Source organism: Bombyx mandarina, chromosome 15, assembly GCF_030267445.1.
Source record: "Bombyx mandarina strain Sakado chromosome 15, ASM3026744v2".
In the NCBI taxonomy this organism is placed as follows: Eukaryota; Metazoa; Arthropoda; class Insecta; order Lepidoptera; family Bombycidae; genus Bombyx; species Bombyx mandarina.
This window is the reverse complement of record NC_143221.1, coordinates 7,649,075-7,669,402: the sequence shown is the minus strand read 5'-3', so window position 1 is coordinate 7,669,402 and position 20,328 is coordinate 7,649,075. Positions and strand designations below refer to the sequence as shown.

The 20,328-nt window shown below is 36.1% G+C and overlaps 1 protein-coding gene across 1 annotated transcript; it reads left to right on the top strand.

The window, feature by feature from the left end:
- The first annotated feature begins 665 nt into the window (after positions 1-665).
- On the top strand, positions 666-20,316 carry LOC114239269 (serine/threonine-protein kinase GA29083). Its single transcript, XM_028169388.2, has 14 exons — positions 666-915; positions 988-1,205; positions 1,521-1,620; positions 1,747-1,941; positions 3,286-3,399; positions 8,773-8,960; positions 9,547-9,633; positions 10,513-10,670; positions 11,438-11,556; positions 15,099-15,198; positions 15,889-16,034; positions 16,788-16,937; positions 17,838-18,080; positions 18,747-20,316. The coding sequence occupies exons 2-14, from the start codon at positions 988-990 to the stop codon at positions 18,801-18,803; spliced, it is 1,875 nt and encodes a 624-aa protein (XP_028025189.2). The 5' UTR covers positions 666-915; the 3' UTR covers positions 18,804-20,316.
- Positions 20,317-20,328: the final 12 nt, after the last annotated feature.

Sequence of the window (20,328 nt, the reverse complement as noted above, 5' to 3'; positions counted from 1 at the left end):
TACCTATCCGACCCAGGTGGCGCAACGCAAAGCTGCCGTCACCCGAAACATGTCTTATCGCGGTCCTTTTAGATCTCTTCGATCGTGTTCGAATCTCAGGCGGGTACCAATTTTTTAAATGAAATACGTACTCAACAAATGTTCACGATTGACTTCCACGGTAAAGGAATAACATCGTGTAATAAAAATTAAACCCACAAAATTATAATTTGCGTAATTACTGGCGGTAGGAGCTCTTGTGAGTCCGCGCAGGTAGGTACCACCACCCTGCCTATTTCTGCCGTGAAGCAGTAATGCGTTTCGGTTTGAAGGGTGGGGCAGCCGTTGTAACTATACTGAGACCCTTAGAACTTATATCTCAAGATGGGTGGCGCATTTACGTTGTAGATGTCTATGGGCTTCAGTAACCACTTAACCCAGGTGGGCTGTGAACTCGTCCACTCACCTAAGCAATAAAAAAAAATTATATATATACATATAATACAATATTTACTAATACTCGGAAACTAATATCAGTCTTATAAATCAATGATACAGTTGAGGTCCACAATAAATAAAATTTTCTAGGAATGTCAGAAACGTTTTTCTAACCAAAAGCTTTTTTTAATTTGTTTTTAGAAAATAATTTCCTTAGAGTGTTAGCCTCTGTGGTATCTTTACTATCTTTATGTTAATCTATGGTAATGTCTAAATAACAGTTGAAACTTCCATAGTATTTGAGCTCATTAATTCGTGTTCTTCTTACCTCATGAAGTGTAGGTGCTTGCGTTAAGTTTTACGTGTTCGTGCGTTATTATAATAAGAAAAATATTTCGTTACAACAAGAGCAAAATGGAACACATGTAAAAAGTGACAACTTCCTTCCTATTAGACCACTAAGCGATTCATGAAATTTGGCCCAAAAACGAAAAGAAGGTAAGGACCGAATCTGATTTGTAATCCGTGAAATGATCTAGTAACTTTGTACTTACTTTCTATGAATTCCAGATGGAGAATAACTTAAGCCGTAGTGGGAGTCGATCGAGCTCGGTTTGTGAGTTAGAAAAGGACCTGAGTGAAATGGAAATTATAAAAAATAGAACGAGCCGACGTAGTAATGTACTGCGAGCCCAACCAACCAGAAAAGCTAAACGAATTCGATTTTATAGGAATGGAGACAAATTTTATTCCGGCGTTATTATACCCGTCTTGCCAGAAAGATATAGGTTGGGAAATTACATTTTAACAAAATAAATTTTGGAATTGGAACTTTCACTTTCATGTCTACTTGCACAATGTAAATTAAATTCAACTAATTTTTTGTTAAATAGAAGTGTAAAAGTAACTGCTCTTTGAAAAACTTTGGGACTATATTATTTTAAATTATAGCTATTGAACAATTGTGTTGTTGTGTTGCAGTTATTAATTCAATTCACACTCATTTCTTACCCACATTGTGCATTCCAGAAAAATAGTTATAGTATATCCCTAAAAGATGAATGTTAACAAAATGATGGTATGTAGACTATAAACTTTTACAGGTCTTTTGATAGCTTAACAGCAGATTTGACAAGGGTGCTTGTCGATAATGTTACATTGCCAAGTGGAGTTCGGACTATTTATTCTCTTGAAGGTAGAAAGGCAAGTACACAAGTCCTAATTTTTTTCAAATTCTGTTTATAAATATATCAGATGTAAACCTAGCATATTACATAGAAAATAAGAGTACCATTACTATAAAAAAATAATTTAAATGTTTGTTTTCAGATAGGAAAGCTAGATGATTTAGAAGATGGCCAATCATATGTGTGTAGTGGGTTTGGTGAACCATTCAAACGCTTAGATTATGAAGCAAGTGCCGTTACACCGCAGTCTTTTAGACTGAGTGGCCCCGAATCATTAAATGATAGTTCGAGTCCATCTCCTGCACGAGCAAATCACAGAACCCCTCGGTGTATGCCTGTAAGTTAAAATTTCAACTAGTTGAACATATAGATGTGTTTGATCAGTGCTGCTCTTGAGTTATGAGACAGTCTTCTGAGACACTAGTAATTACCAGTAAATCTCACTTCTCCTGACTAAGCCTGTGCTCTGTCACTTGTCTTGGTGAAGTTGGAAAGGCCAAAGTTTATTATGTTTTTTAGATATCAATAGTTTCAAGTCACTTTGTGCGGACCAAACTGGTTCTATTTATTAACATTGCTGACTATGAGACCAGAGGAGCAAAAACTGTCAGTACTTGAATATGTAAAGCTGTAATTTTCTTTACATTTCATATACTGATTTGCTGTGATATATCATGTTACCATTGATCTCATTGAGGTTGATAAATCTTTATACTAACATTAGTCATACCAATAACTATATCTTATAATGCTTGATATGCTTTACATATGTGTAAAAGATACATAAAGAATTTTGAGCACAAAAATCATTAATACTATCCTTAACAAATCAGCCATAGGTCACAGCTTTAAAGGTTTCAATTTAAAGGTTGCTTAAAAACAGCTATGATGCATCCTACTGGATCAACAAAGAGTAAAATTATCAATTGAGCGATTAAGCAAACTATTGTAGACATGGATTGTATAAAGATTAATTTATAAATCTTAAATCATGTTGCAAATTATCTTTGGTACAAAAAAACATGTTGGCCTTAGTTTGCTATAGTGAAAAAGGATTTTAAAGTTAGTTATGTTATTTGCTTTATGAAAATGCAAGTAGGTATTTGTACAGTAAAAATTTAAAAATATCTAGCTGTACTCGCCCGCTTTGCTGGACATTTAAAATTAACATTATTATTTAATGTCATTATTATTAGGGAGTCCAACACTCATATAAATATTAGCTTATCCATTAAGTACATGTATTTTCTACATGGATACCAAGTTTCAAGTCAATCAGATGCAGTCGAGGTTCAGTAGTTATAAGGAAACATCGTAAAAACCACTGTAGATTTATATCTTAGTATAGATATAAATATATTGGAATATATATGAGTCGACTATTATCAGAGCCGGCAATCTGACTTTTGGACAATGATTGGTAAATCAGAAAAACGAATTATTGACTTTGTATTCCATTGGCAGTCACAAAACTCTTCGGAACGACATCTTAGATAAATAACAGGTTAACTATTAACCTTTATTTAATGCAGGTTTTGAACCGTATTCTTTGAAGGAGACGATTATATTCAAATCAATCTGTATTGACATATCAATAAAATTTTTTTGTCCAAATGCACAGATTGCCACCTTTGATAATAGACGACTCATATATTATATATTGGATTTATTTTCTGTTTAGGCCAATGGTAGCAGCACTACCGGTAACGGGACACCACGAGTCAGTCCTGCTGGTGAGAACGTAGTTCGACCACGATTAGTTACTATTATTAGAAACGGAGTAAAGCCTCGCAAGGTAAGCTTAAACAGTATAGTTTAAAAAAAATCCTGTCCAATCCAAAATCTTTAGTTATTGAAGCAGACAATTTGACGGCTCACCTATTGATGAGTATGAATGTCGCTCGAGGTTTTATCCAACAGCAGGAGAAAAGCCAAGCCACTGCCTACCACTGGATTTTCCTCAAATATTGTTTGTACAAGCTCATCACAAAGCTCTCAGGAAACAATGTCTAGGGAAGTTCATTCCAAAACTTAGGTGGTACATGGAGGGAATGATATCTGAGAACACTTTGGTGAGGAAGCAATATGAGATGACAGAAATATTTGAGATAGGGAATCATCATAATATGTCATCTGTATAACACATACATCTGACTTCTGAATAAAACATGTGTCATCTGTGTAATACATATTATTATGATACCTGTTTAAACACATAGAAATAACTATAGTCCATTCTACACCCAAGGTTACTTTTTTTATGGAATTTTATGACCTGCCAACTGAGACCAATTAGGTCATGTCTTATTTTAATTTGTATTCTTATTTTTATGAAAAATTGTTAACATGGAGTGAAATGAAATGAAGATGATTAACTTGAAACATTAATCAAATGAGATGAGATGATATGAGATAAAGTATAATCTCAGTAAAATGGTGGTCATTTACTGAGATTTTTTTAGTGGACTTTTCGGAGGATCCTGTGAAGTTATGTCCAGCGGCTTTGTTTTTTTTTCCACATTTTTGCACTTTCACAGATATTAAACCGTTAATAAACCACCGTTATTACACATTTCAACCTGAAGAAACACTAAACAGATAAATAAAACAAATTACACAACTTCATTCTTCGCGTTCCCGCCAAAAAGGCTCCCAAGGTTACAAACGACTGGTACTTGAGAGCGTTGATCTATCGCGAGGCCTAACCTGTGTTGTGTCAAGAACAATCCTTGGTATTGGCTTAGTATTGGCTTGGTATTGGGTTAGTGTTAGCAAATTATCTCAGGTTGAGCCCGTGAGCTCACCTACTCGTCCGGGCGTAGCCGGAATAGCCTTTTAGGCTACCAGTGAACAGGAACGGAAAAAAGTCTTGTAAATAGGGAATCATTTTCACTAAGAAAAAAAAAAGTGTCAGACAAAAAGGTTCTGATAACAAAAATTGTTCAATCACTCTCTTGTTTATTGTTAATCATTTTTATTTTATGCAAGTAGCTCCTTTTAGCGTAAAGCTTATCATTAATTTCTGGCGCATGTGCGAGTTGGAGATATGACTATTTTTGGCTAAAGATATCACGAATGCGGCACATGACGCGATTAAGGAATTTCGGCCCTAAAGTCAAAAATTGCGTTCGAAGCGGCCGTTCACGACTTACACGACTCTTGTCTCTAATATCCTTAACTAGACTTGCCTCGTCGTTGGATTTTATACGTATACCTACCTCATGCACACAATTCCATGTCTTCTATCATGGTGATAAAGACATCGTTCGCTTCAAATGAAGTATAATAATAATAATATAATTTCATATTCATAATAAAATAATTCAATAATATTAATGAAATAAGTTGTCTCCATTTTGTCAATTACTCGTCGGATTATCGTGATAACTTGATATCTAGTTCGCGCGTGCATTAGCGATGAATCATCATTAGCTTTGTAAGTAAGGAGAAGCAACTTACGTATAATTAAAATGATTAACAAGATAGTAATAGGGCAAAAATCAATTTTAAACTACTTTGGTTTGATATCGCGTTTTAACTGTAATTACGAAGAGTTAGAGAAAGGCTATTTGGTTTAAGCGACATCTTTGCAACTTTACAGGAGAGTCATGTAATGTTTAAAATTTGGAAAAATGACAATAAAAACACTTCTTCAGCTATTTGAATTTGAAACTTAATTGAAGTTCAATTAAAAACATGGAACTGTTGATGCTAATACCAAATCAAACGCACCTTTAATTACAATGATAAATGCAGCATATTAAGCGAATTGTCTTATTGGCTTTAACGAAATAGTCCTATCACCCCTCGATTACCTTATTAATAACCACCACCACGCGGTGAAAACTAAAGTTTTCAAAACATCGAAAATAATATAATTTAAACAAAAAAAAGCGATATTAAACCGTAAAATAATTTAATTATGTTTACGATTCGCAAAAAAATTAGAATATTATATATTTTTTTAAATATTGTTATAAATGTTATACGACAATTTTTGTTTTCGTTTCTTATTGAAAGTTCCTGATTATTTAGTGGACTTAGGTCTCGTTACTGGTGGTTGAAGATTAGTCTAAATCACGTTTTTGCTCGTTTTCCTTTGAGAGGGAATTTATAAACGTTGAATAATTATCGTGTCCACAAAAACATTGAAACTTATCATTCATTTAATTGATATCACTTGTTGTGTAAAGTTTTATAGGCAAAATAAAAAAATACAGTGGTCTAACCTGTATTAAGTGTACCAGATTTGTTCTTGAATTTTACCAAATGTACATTGATTCGAACTTATAACGACAATCTCTTTTTAGATAAAATTTTATGACATTGCTCATACTATTCTCAGAACACCTTATAATGATCTTGTGAACGGGTTTCTCATTACATTATTACGATTAAAACTATTTCATTAAATTTGAAATTATTAATTACAATCACTTTAACGACTTAATCTGTGATTTATTGTTTCATTTAACAGCTTAGTTTTCCGGGAAAAATGTATAGTATTCGTAACGTAAAAAATGATAAAAACGAGATTGAACCAAAATCTCGACGACTCTCTAAAACAGGAGATAATTCGTAATTAATATATAAATATAGTTCGTTTTAAAAAAAAAAATTTTTAGTAAAAAATATGACCACGTGTTATTTTTATAATATACCTAGTCAGGTCATAAATTCTGTCACATGTTTAATGTAAAATAATTGAAACAAGTTTATTCATTATGTAACCATTCATATACCAAAATGAACTTAACAAAACATAGATTCTTATGACACTAAAGTTTATTCAAAATGACTTCCGTGATTTTGAATACAGGCCTTTAATCTGCGCGGCCAGTCGTTATCGCAGCACGAACGAGGTCCATGTCAATATCGGCGGCTGCCTTAATCAAGGATGTCTTGAGTGACTCCAAATTGGGATGAGGCTTTGAGCACGCCTTTTTTTTTTTTTTTTAAGTGATTTTATGACCTGGTAACTAAGACCTTTAAGTCATGTCTTATTTTAATTTATATTCTTATTTTTATGAAAAATGATAATATGGAGTGAAATGAAATGAAAATGATTAATTTGAGACGTTAATCAACTGGGATGAAATTAAATGAAATGAGATGATATGGAATGAAATATAATCTTAGTAAAATGGTGGTCATTTACTAAGATTTTTTCAGTGGACTTTTTGGAGGATCCCGAGAAGTTGCGTCCAGCGGCTTTGTTTCATTTTCCCACATTTGTGCACTTTCACAGATATTAAACAGTTAATAAACCACCGTTATTACACATTTAAACCTGAAGAAACACTAAATAGACAAAATAAAACAAATCACACAACTTCACTCCTCGCGTTCCCGCCAAAAAGTCGTCTGAGCACGCCTTTTCCTCCAAGTGTTGCCATATCTTGTAATCTAACGGATTCAAATCTGGACTGGAGGAGGGCCAGTCTTCGTGCCGGATGAAGTCGATTTCACTCGCCGCCAGCCAGTCTTGTGTGCTCTTCGCTCTATGAGCTGGCGCCGAATCTTGTTGGAATACCCAGTGCCTGTTATTGAACATGGTATGAGAAACAGGTTCCACAAGGTTCGTCAGGACTGTATTTTGATACACAACTGCATTCGTTTTTACACCTTTCTCACAAAAATGTACCTCTGTTAAGCCCCAATAAGAAACTCCCAACCATACCATGAGCGAGGATGGAAAATGACCTCGTTGGACACGCGGAATACGGTTGCTAGCTTCTTCACTACTGTGTGCGTACACCTTATCATTTTGTTTGTTGTAGCTCTCTTCTACGGTAAACATTTTTTCATCCGAAAAAAGAATTTCCCGATATTTTTTTCCCGCGTACCGCTTCAACAAAGCGCGGCATCTCTTCAGTCTCAGGTCCATTAGACGAGCATTCAAACGATGTCCTGTTTTTCTTCGATATGCCCGAAGCCCTAAGTCTTCATTTAACACCCTTTTCACCGTGGTTCTGCTTAACCCCATCTGAAGGGCCAACAGTTTCTGCTTACGTTTGAGATTTCTTTGAATTCGCGCCTTCACAGCTTTTATCACTTCTGGAGTCCTAACAGACCGAGGGCGACCACTTCTTGACCTGTCATCTACACTAGAGTCTTCATTGTATCGTTTGATGATACGATAAACGAATCTTTTGGTTATATTCAAATTTTTCAGTATGTTAAAAATTTGAATTGGCGCGTAACCGCAACGATGCAACGCAATAACTGCAACACGGTCTTCTTTAAGCGTCCACTCCATATTGTAAAAATGAGTAATATTCTAAAAGTATACATTTTTATTTTCATGAACAATTCGAAATTCGAATTCAAAAAACTTTTTTGTGGCCAGCATTCTAAAAGAAAAGTTTTTACTGTGTGACAATACTTATGACCTGACTAGTTATATAATTCTACTATACGTGTGTATGTCTGGCTGGACCGATTTGAATGAATTTTTTTTGCATGCGTTTGGGTGGCGCCCTTGATGGTTTAGATTCACAAATCAGTCCGGCAGATAGCGCTGCAGTCGGTAGCTAGGCTATTTATCTATACTGCAACTAAACGTCTGGATCGACTTGAATAAGTTTTTGTGTATGCAGGAAAACATCTGTCGGATCCGCTAGCATTTAGTAAAAAAAATTATCTATTAAGATATGAGAAATTAGAGTTTAATTCCGACGTCTTTAGTAAAGTTAATCCTTTGGTACCGTTAAGTCACATCCATCGTGCTCATTAGTACATTTCAAGAATTGAAATTCACTACGTACCATTCGTTTCTCGAATGAAATTTCGAACTGGAATGAGCGACGTTAAACACCACGTTAAACAAACGTTACTGGTGGTAGGACCACTTGTGAGTCCGCCCGGGTAGGTACCACCACCCTGCCTATTTCTGCCGTGAAGCAGTAATGCGTTTCGGTTTGAAGGGTGGGGCAGCCGTTGTAACTATACTGAGATCTTAGAACTTATACCTCAAGGTGGATGGCGCATTTACGTTGTAGATGTGTATGGGCTCCAGTAACCACTTAACACCAGGTAGGCTGTGAGCTCGTCCACTCATCTAAGCAATAAATAAATAAAACTTACTATTTTGTAGGCCGTGACTTTGAGGGTACTATGAAAATATACTGAGGGTGGTGATGCGACTTAAATTAAAACAACGTTTCAGGTGTGTCGGCTATTGCTGAATAAACGTAATAGCCCGACACTCGAGCATGCCTTGGCTGCGATCACGGATTGCGTGAAACTCGATACGGGATGTGTAAGGAAAGTTTTCACATCGTCTGGGACTCAAGTTACAGCTCTGCATCAATTCTTCGACGAGGAAGATGTGTTTTTTGCATATGGCAATGAGAGGTATAAAATTAAATTACATTTTATCATTTAACCCAAAAATAATTGTGAAATCTTTGTTTCAAAAAAATCCGTTATAGCTTTAGTAAGCGCAGGATTGTTTGCAAATTTATTTCATATCTAAAAAAAAAACTGTGTTTTCATTTAACTGTTAACTGTGTATTTTTGAAGTCGCCGTGGCCTAAGGGATAAGACCTCCATTCGTGCATTCGTGTTGAGCGATGCACCGGTGTTCGAATCCCAGGAGGGTACCAAATTTTTTCTGATGAAATACGTACTCAACAAATATTCACTATTGACTTCCACGGTGTAGGAATAACATCGTGTAATAAAAATCAAATCCGCAAAATTATTATTTGCGTAATTACTGGTAGTGGGACCTCTTGTGAGTCCGCACGGATATGTACCACCACCCTGCCTATTTCTGCCGTGAAGCAGTAATGCGTTTCGGTTTGAAGGGTGGGGCAGCCGTTGTAACTATATTTGAGACTTTAGAACTTATATCGCAAGGTGGGTGGCGCATTTACGTTGTAGATGCTCGTCCACTAATCTAAGCAATTAAAAAAAACTAAACATAGCTTAATTTCAGAGTCAATCAAGAAGATTTCGAACTAGAATTTGAAGAGAATAAAGCCGTATCCCAGTGCCGAAAAACTCCCATTACAAGAAGTTCAAGGTGAGTGAATCATATATTTATACATTCGAATTTGCCAACCTAATCAACCCGGTGATGCCTCTCGTCTCTTTTAAACTAAAGCTCCTAGACTCTGGCTTTTAGTACGTAACTTGAAGTTTAGTCATGTATTGCGCATACGGTAGAGCCTGTTGCTTTTATGCGGCAAAGCAGACAATATTTAGAAATACAGTTGTAGTAATGACATTGAACTTTCATACTTATGTTTATACAAATAACTTAATAAAAAAAGGTTTAAATGATTAAAGTCGATCTTTACAACCCTGCAACTAGATAGGGTCAACAGACTTTTTATAGGTGTTATGGTTCGATTTGGTTGATCATTTTAGGCTGATTCTGTTTAGCTTTCCTGAGTCGTAGAATTGTCAAGCACGAATAGAAATAATTTTCGAATTGTGTGAAATATGGTAGAGATACAACTGCTATGCACAGAATGTAGTTGCAATTAAGCATCTGTAGTCCGGGTTCGCATGCCAAATAAGCTATTATTGTAGAAGATTTGGGTCTTGCTCGATATACTACCGTCTCGAAATGTTTGTCAGCATCTTTTTTTTATTTTATATCAACACAATCATACAAAACATTAATTACCTTAAACAAAATTAATTTACAAGCAAAGTCAGGCGATAACTGCAGTATAGCGGCGGCGATAATATTTTGCTACTACATAGGTAAAATGCGACGACCGGTTCGTCTATAATGTTTTGTATGATTGTGTGATAAATGAATGTGTTGATATAAAACAAAGTATGTATGTGTTGTTGTGTAGTGTAATTATAATAAAATATTATAAAATAAATAAATACACGTGAGTCACCCACAGTAATTACGAGTAGTAAGTAATGAGCATGTATTTTTTAGGTCGGGTCCGAAGCCCCGCATGCCCGTGAAGTGCGGGCGCGAGGCGGGGGTCGCGGCGGGCGCGGGGGCGGGCGGCGACGTGCAGCCGGACGTCGCGCCCGCGGACCCCGCCCTGCCGCACCCGCTCCGACTCAAGTACTCCGTCGGAAGCATCATCGGTATGATAATATCGACGTCATTTCCATACGTTCCCTTATTGGATCTTTTAATCTTTTAAATTTGCGTTCGGATGCGTGTCGATTGAACATAGTTACTGTATTGTTCTCCTATACTCTTTTATATGATAAACTAAATATTAGCCAAATGCTTACCTCAAAATATGATAAAAATAATTTAAAATTAAGTATCACGTAGTAAATTAGTCATTGTGCACCTTAATCTGGTCAAACGTACAGAACAAAGTCAGTCATCGATCGAATTAGATGTACTAGATCTAGAAGTCGTCGTGGCCTAAACGATAAGACGTCTGGTGCATTCGTGTTGAGCGATGCACCGGTGTTCGAATCCCAGGAGGGTGGGTACCAATTTTTCTGATGAAATACGTGCTCAACAAATGTTCATGATTGACTTCCACGGTGAAGGAATAACATCGTGCAATAAAAATCAAACCCGCAAAATTATAATTTGCGTAATTACTGATGGTAGGGCCTCTTGTGAGTCCGTGCGGGTAAGTACCACCACCACCACCCCGCTTATTTCTGCCGTGAAGCAGTAATGCGTTTCGGTCTGAAGGGTGGGGCAGCCGTTGTAACTATACTTGAGACCTTAGAACTTATATCTCAAGGTGGGTGGCACATTTACGCTGTGGATGTCTATGGGCTCCAGTAACCACTTAACACCAGGTGGGCTGTGAGCTCGTCCACCCAAATAAAAAAAACAAATCACATCACAATCAATAATATTAAAATGTGTGCTTCTCGTACAGGTGACGGCAATTTTGCTGTTGTAAGGACATGCAGAGACAGAACTACCGGAAAGGATTACGCTCTTAAAGTTATTGATAAAGCGAAATGCAAAGGCAAAGAACATTACGTTGAGGCGGAGGTGAGTCGTTGTTAAATTTATTTTTCTTTCATAGTGAACATTTTGATTGTGTAGTGTATGTAGCCTCTAGTCATTCGGATATTGATTTATCCTGTAGATAATAATATACAAATTAGTTTCGAGGGACTTCGCTTAAGCCATATGTCTTCTCTTGTCGTTGTCCTGATTTACAATATCCTCGCGTACTCTTAGGAATTCTTTTAGATAATTCGGTCATTTTATCAGCGCACCATATCATCATCATCTTAGGCCTTACAGCCCAGGGTGGGCCTTAGCCTGGTCCAGTATGTCTCTCTAGACTGCTCTGTTCAGGGCTTTCTCCTTCCAGTACTTGACACGGATAACTTTGAGGTCGTGCTCTACGCTATCTGCGTAGTTTGGGCGGAATTTGGGCCTGCTACGATGTCTGCGGCCCTCCGGTTTGCCATATAGTAGTTGTCTTGGCATTCTGGTCTCACCTCCATTCGAACTACATGTCCTGCCCATTGTAGGCGTCCAATTTTTATAGTTCTTATGATATTAGGATCTTTGTAAATATCATACAACTCGTGGTTATATCAGCGCATCATGTCATTGTGTACTGCCTGAAATTACCACATTATTCCTCAGTGCGCTTTCAGAGATCAGTCGTACCACATACCATCAATTTTGAAATTAACACCCCTGCGAGATGTTCCCTGATCGCCATAACATGTTCTTCAAATGAAAGAGTAGGCAGTAGTAATAATGCAAGAGGTAGGTAGTAGTAATGAAAGAGTAAGCGGTAGGCAGTGGCTTGGCTGTGTCCTATTATTGATATTCATGATCGACGGTGACCACTCACAGTTGGGGCGTATCCTTCTCTACAAAAGAGTTAATAAAGAAATATTTTGGATTTATATTTTTAATTTTACGAATGCAGAATATCTCTGCGTTTAGTCAGTTTCTACTAATAAAGGCCATAAAGGAGAAACCCCATTTTGGGCCTAACAGCCTGGCCACGGGACATTCGCCGATACGAATATTCGCGCGGTGCGAACGGCGAAGCGTCTAGCGACTAAAACAAGCGCATAGAAATGTACCTAACAAGCCACGCGCACCGGCGACCGGCGAAGCGACCGGCGAAATGTACCGAGCGAATCGCGCGGTGCGGCGGGCGAGCAAAACAAATGCATGAATAAGGACGGCGCAAGCCACGGAGTCGAGCGGTAGTCGCGGCGAATAGTGCAGTGATTAAATGAGTTTAGTTGTTTTCGCCGCGAAAAATGAACGCCGAAATTTTTATATTTTATATTTTTTATTAATTTTTTTTTTTATATTTTTAAACTCGTCGTGGCCGAACGGATAAGACGTCCGGTGTTGAGCGATGCACCGGTAGTCGAATATCAGGCGGGTACCAATTTTTGTAATGAAATACGTACTCAATAAATTTTAATGTTCACGATTGATTTCCACGGTGAAGGAATAACATCGTGTAATAAAAATGAAACCCTCAAAATTATAATTTGCGTAATTACTGGGGGTATGACCTCTTGTGAGTCCGCGCGGGTGGGTACCACCACCCTGCCTGTTTCTGCCGTGAAGTAGTAATGCGTTTCGGTTTGAAGGGTGAGGCAGCCATTATAACTATACTTGAGACCTTAGAACTTATATCTCAAGGTGGGTGGCGCATTTACGTTGTGGATGTCTATGAGCTCCAGTAACCACTTAACACAAGGTGGGCTGTGAGCTCGTCCACCCATCTAAGCAATAAAAAAAAAAAGTTGAAATACTAGCTAGACCAGCTATTTGGAAGTCTAGCCACTCAAAGTATTTCTCGTACTTCTTGTGGAATTCTCCATCTATAGGTATACTCCGATTCTTATTCAAATCATGTACTTCACAATCTTTTCCAAATAATAGGTCCTGAACCAAAAAACTATTAATTTGTAAGCAATATCGAGATAATTTCGATATAGACATTTCGCTGTCGGACTTCCTTACTAGTCGCGGCGGCGAACGTGAGTACCCGTGGCCTGCAAACGGTGCTGCGCGAATGGTCGCCTCGCCCACCGCTTCGCTGTTCGCACCGCCGATCCCCGTGGCCAGGCCGTAAGCGTTACACGAATGGGATATGTACCAAAAAATTCGTCTATTTTGCTTGATTAACCTATTAAAATCTTAGCTTCATTGACAATGGCCAAGTGTAGAAAATAAGTTGAATTCAATTTTTTGTTTTAAACAATCTTTGTAAACATCTGCAACACTTATTTCAATATACGTAACTAGCTCCACAAACGTGCGGATTAGAATTAGAACATCCATAAAATAGGATCGATTTAGTGGAAATCAAGTGTAAAAAATAATGAATACTCTTTTGCTTAAGGATAAATGACTGTTTTTATAGGTATTTTAATCAATGTAAATAGAGTATGGCCATCGAATCGTGACACAACTACTTACAATGGCGGCAATTCAAAATATCTACAACTGACAACATTAAATATAGCATGAAAGGGTAGTTTTGCATTTTTATATTAATGTGACTATGCCATAGAAAAACACAAATGTATCAAATCGTGTTATGTTATCTTTAATGTTGCCAACTGAAGATATTTTGGATTTTGCCGTAAAGCAGTAATGCGTTTCAGTTTGAAGGGCGGGGCAGCCGTTGTAACTATACTGAGACCTTAGAACTTATATCTCAAGGTGGGTGGCGCATTTACGTCGTACATGTCTATGAGCTCCAGTAACCACTTAACATCAGGTGGGCTGTGAGCTCGTCGATGGGTATCTAAGCAATAAAAAATAAAAATAAAAAAGGCATGAAATAAAATGAAATGAAATGTGATGAGATAATATTATGGGAGCACGTAATGATTTATATTTTATATAAAAAAGTTTCAGTTAAATATAGTTTTTCATATAAAAAAGTTTTCATTAAAATTAAAATAAGACTGACCTAAAGGTCTTAGTTACCAGGTCATAAAATCCCTTAAAAAAATCATTTCGTGCGCAGCGCGTTTCGCATTACGTTGTTTTTAATTTTTGGCTTTCGTTCGTTTTCGTAAACAACCTAACGCGCGATTTCTCTTAACAGGTTCCATTTTTATTTTAAAGCAACCTGTTGCTGCAACAGGTTTCGTAAAAAATTACTCATCTTTAGTAGGACACAGCCTCAAAAATATCGTTTTTATTAAAATATCTCGAACAATAAACATAACCTAAAATGTAAACATTGTCTGATTTTACCAATTTGGCCATTGCTGGGAGACCTGAAAATTGGGCTCATGAAACCTTCTTAGGTATTGTAACTTATGCCCAAATTCTAGCACTGTAACGCCAGGCCCAAGTTTGTATGGATTTCGGGTTTGTCCTTTTAAATATAATTACGACAGGTATTATTTTTTAACTAGCAAAGGAATATAATGAATATGCACAAGAAGCATCTTCAAGAGAAAAAAAAACTATTCTTAGATTTTTAATATATCGAAGTTTTTGCAATCGAACCAATATTTATATAAGCTTTAGTTAAATATACAATTTTATTGTAGTTACATATTTTAAAATATCTTCATTTTTAGGTAAGAGTAATGAGAAAACTTTGTCACCCTCGTATTGTGTCATTAATAGAAGAACAAGATAGTCCTGAATGGTTATTCCTTGTTATGGAATATGTCAGCGGTGAGTACATATAGAACTAATCATGTTAGGTTTTAAGTGATAAAATGATGTTAATTTAATTCCCATATAAATATTAAAATAATAATTAAAGAATAGGTAATAAAATAAACCGCACTTAAAACACATTCATCAGGCTTGAAACATGGTTTATGAAGTCATTAATAACCACAGTAACAATAACATACACTTAACTTTGGTCATAATACGTTGCCGAAGCCAAAACGATATTAATTCGGTATGTTAAGGAGAAGTACTTCACATTATGGAAAATTCATGTTTTCTCCGCGTTTCCGCCTGAAATATAGCGATGGCGATGACGGACGTTCCCTCTTAACACCAAATCGCGGACTCGGCACGTCTACTGAATGTGTTGTGACATTACATTAACGCAAAATATAATTTTTAGACTTCATTTTTTATTGTTATTGTAAAGAAAACCCATCGCTAACCTGTTTTTGATACCGGTTCCCTTGCACTCAGTGTTTATGATAAGTTAAATCAATATTTGCATTGAAACATGTTATGACACGCACGAAAACATCTAAATTTTGTTTTGTTTTCCACTAATACATTTGAAAGTATTAATCTTTGAATTTTATTTACTAGTTTAATATTACGATTACCAGGAAATATAATACGCTAAGTAAATCTGACGATTTGTACATAGCTTGATCATAATTATATTTTTAGGTGGAGACTTATTCGATAGTATCGCGGTCGCTTCCAAATTCTCAGAACCGCAAGCTCGTTTGCTAATCGGCCATTTAACATCAGCTATTGCATATCTACACTCGCTTTCCATAGTACATCGTGACATCAAACCAGAAAATCTTTTGGTAAGCTATTAATATCACTAACACTAAAATTTATTCCATTATTGCTGATCACCACAGAAATTAAGTACCTACTTTAATTGCACTCAATCACTTTATTACTGAGTTCCAAGATTATGAAATATGACTAATATGGTAAGCAATAAAATTAAATTATAATTGTGCTAAGATTAAAGAAATTGATATGACAAAAACAAATCGTCTTTTCGCATTAAAAGTGTATAATTTCCAAAAGTATTCGAAATTGAGTTAATATGCGAAATTATTTGGTATCACCAGTATTTTTCTTATAAATATTGTCAAAAGAGCGTAGTATAGTTTAAGTATTTTTTTGTTTTTGTTTACCTATATTTTGACTACTATAACAAGCCGTTGTAACTATACCTGAGACCTTAGAACATATCTCAAGGTGGGTGGCGCATTTACGTTGTGGATGTCTATGGGCTCCAGTAACCACTTAACACCAGGTGGGCTGTGAGCTCGTCCACCCATCTAAGCAATAAAAAAAAAATTAATACATAATTTTATCTTACTTTAAAAGACATAGTCCAGGAGTGATCGCAGATAGGTACAAAAAAAAACTTTAAAAGACAGATAATGTAATTGGTAAAAAAAAAATGCTGCAAAGATGATTAATATTAAAAATATCACATGTTAAACCTTTAAAACACTCTCCTGTAAAATTATTAATTTTTGAGATTATACAGTTTTAATGCGAGAAGACGAAATGTCATAAGTGTATTTATGTTTATGAAGGTGGAAGTGGGTTCGGATGGAAGTATCCGCGGCTTGAAACTGGCTGACTTCGGTCTCGCAGTTGAAGTTTGGAGACCACTTCATGCCGTCTGTGGCACTCCTACTTATGTTGCTCCGGAGATTCTCCTCGAAACTGGATATGGACTGAAGGTATACACAATACTACATAAGCTAGTTCGCACAGTACTAGTGCCTATTTGGGCCGTCGCGCAAAGTATGTATAGCCATACATCTTCATTAAAATGGAAAACTCTAATTAAACTAGAATAGTCTGTCCCAAATGCAGAGTACAAGTAGGCACTAAAAGTTCTTGACAGCATGAGAGCAAAAAAATAATTATAAAGTTTGTATAAGGTATTGATGGGATTTTTTTCCTGGTCTTTTAAATAGTCTATAGATACCCTATGGCTCACAAGATCCCAGTACTTTCACTCTGCCGTTTATTAAGAATATATTTAAAACCCTATTTCGTTTTATAAACAAATAAAATAAAATATAAAAAAAAATTTTTTTTGAGCTAAGTTCTAAAACGTAAAATGAAATTAAAATAAATGATTTCTAACCTTTATTACGTATGTAATACAGCTTTGTCCTACCTATCGATATCATATACCTGTAAACTTTTCTTAGTGGTAATCAGAATCTATATCATTACGAAAGCGTTCAGTCATGTTCGGCCATGTCCATTAATGGATCGCTTGGAACACGTAATCACTGTGTAGAGAACCTCGACGTGAGAAGGTGTGTAAAAAACTTCTATATGCAACTCAGTTAAACATAGAGAGAGAGAAAGAGAGAGAGAGAGAGTATTCTTTATTGTACACCAAAAAACAAATAAACAGTGCAATACATTAAACACAAAAAAGTACAATTGGCGGTTTTATCGCTAAGAGCGATCTGTTCCAGACAACCATCAGGTGGACAAGAATCATTTGGAAACGAACTACGCGCGGTGTACCAATCCAGTGAAATACATAATATACATATACATAATATATATACATATATATACATACATAATATATAAACATAGCATTATGTTTGGATCAGATCGACGTGTGGGCCGCGGGAGTGATCTTATACATCCTGCTGTGCGGTTTCCCGCCCTTCTCCTCACCGGACGGCGACCAGGAGAAGTTGTTCGACGCGATCCTCTCGGCGCGACTGGAGTTCCCCGCGCCGCACTGGGAGCGCGTGTCGGCCGGGGCCATCGACCTCGTCGCCAACATGCTTCGTCCACAACCTGAACTGCGTTTCGCCGCAGAGGACGTTCTTGATCATGTTTGGATGGCGGTTAGTTATCCCGTTTCATTTAGTATTCAAAATAATTTTAGGTTAAATATGAAAAGCGACTTAACCCCTAATAAATAATTACTGGTGGTAGGACCTCTTGTGAGTCCGCACGGGTAGGTACTACACCACCCTACCTATTTCTGCCGTGAAGCAGTAATGCGTTTCGGCTTGAAGGGTGGGGCAGACGTTGCAACTATACTTGAGACCTAACTAAGAGAACTAACTTATATCTCAAGGTGGATGGCGCATTTACGTTGTCGATGTCTATGGACTCCAGTAATCAATTAACATCAGGTAGGCTGTGAGCTCCTCCAACCATCTAAGCATTAAAAAAAAAAAAATAGGTGTATGGCTCTAATTAAGAATGAAAAAAATATATATCGACGCGTGAAAGGCAAACGTGACTAAGCGACAATGCGTGAACTTTACAGTAGACTAATTTAAAGTTGAAATACCTGAAAACAAAATTTATTTTAACGAATATAGCTGTAGTAGAATCTAGCTAGTAGCTGTAGGATTGAAATGATTTTAATAGACTTAGAAATATATTTTTTTTGCGCATCGAATATGGTTATTGCCTATCATTTATGTACAAAGCAGTTTTTGTTGCTTAGTCATGTTTGCCTTTCAAGCGTCGATATATAAAACGCAAATATCTTACTACAGGACGACTATGACGAGAGTTGCGACTTTCGCACGTGGTACGACGATGACTCTTCATAGCTGTCAGACGACCGCCGCGCGTCTGGCCCTTCGTCCTGACGGCGCGTCACAGGGCGCCGGCCGACGCTCGCACGTGTCCTTGTCTACGCCTAGGCTTTATGAGGCTTCTGACGACAAGCGTCAGCATCGAGCATCATCGTCGCACGTTAAAACCAGTGTCAAACCCAGTTGTTCGATCTGTAGCTTAATTCTAAAGCCTTCAATCATAGCAATATAATTATTATGCCTTTCGATACACTAACACCAATACCAAAGTTTCAATATATATATTATTAACGGAAAGTACTGCATATAACTATTGTGTATTTATTTAAAATTGGTGCGAAACCCGGTGCAGTATTATATTTTTGGTTTGATTTTTTTATGATTTAGATTTACAAAATTCTACAACAACCTAGTTAATTAGATGAGTTTGGTCGTAACTTCGACCTTCACGTGGTGCAATGGCTTTTGGCAGTGCAAAGCAATAATTGTAATTTATAATAGGAAGCTACTTCATATCACCCTGTTTCATATTTGATATGTTATAAACTACTTTCTTGTTTACAAAAAAGTACAATATGTTGTAGAATCAACTAAATCTATGCAGTCTTATAAGATCTCTTTGGTTTAACTCGGAGCAGTCAATTGAATGATCTAGGTTAATGAAATTATATTTATGACAAATGTTTTCTATGCAATATTGTGTAATATACAAAAATATATCTTATATAAATGATTTGAATGAATTCATATTTATAGTTAAGAACTCAAGTTTCAAATATATATGAATTGCTTGTAGTCATGTAATTTGCAGTCGCTGCTATTTTTATATCATAAATCACTACATTCCTCTATAGAAATGGCAATTACAACATACATACTACAGTTAAATATGATTCTCATAAGTTTGTAACTTATTTTAGGAAAGAATCCACGTCCAAAATAAGCTTTGACAATAAATTACCATTTATAGAATATATGTCATTAAAATATCATTAATCACATTCGAGATAGGGTATTTGGATGAAATCCAAAAATATGTTTATAGAAAAAAAATGCAGCTTTTTTATAGCTTAACACAGCCATGCTTTTGTAGCTTATAGTAAAAGGAACTAAACATTTTAAGTGCCAAATTAATTTGAAAATCTCATCAAAATTATGCAACACATCAACAAAGTTCCTCTCGAATATAAATCACTGTTCAATTTACATTTATAAATAACATCAAATGCATAGTTAACATTGACTGATTTACATTCCTTCACTTACCTTTGTTACTGTACTGTGCAATTTTTACATTTAAAATCATACATGCTTATTTTCATTCTAGTAATAAAAATTTAAGATCTTAGAACAATTTTATTTAACTTGGTTGATAATTTTATTTTAGTTTTAAACTTTAATATTATGGAAAATAAAATCAGCAACTGCACTTCATTGCATGTCAGTGTTGAATTGATGCATTTAGACAAAAATGAATCCCTATCATCTATGATCACTTGAGAATATTTAAATAAATTTTGTATCAAAAGATGTGTTTCTT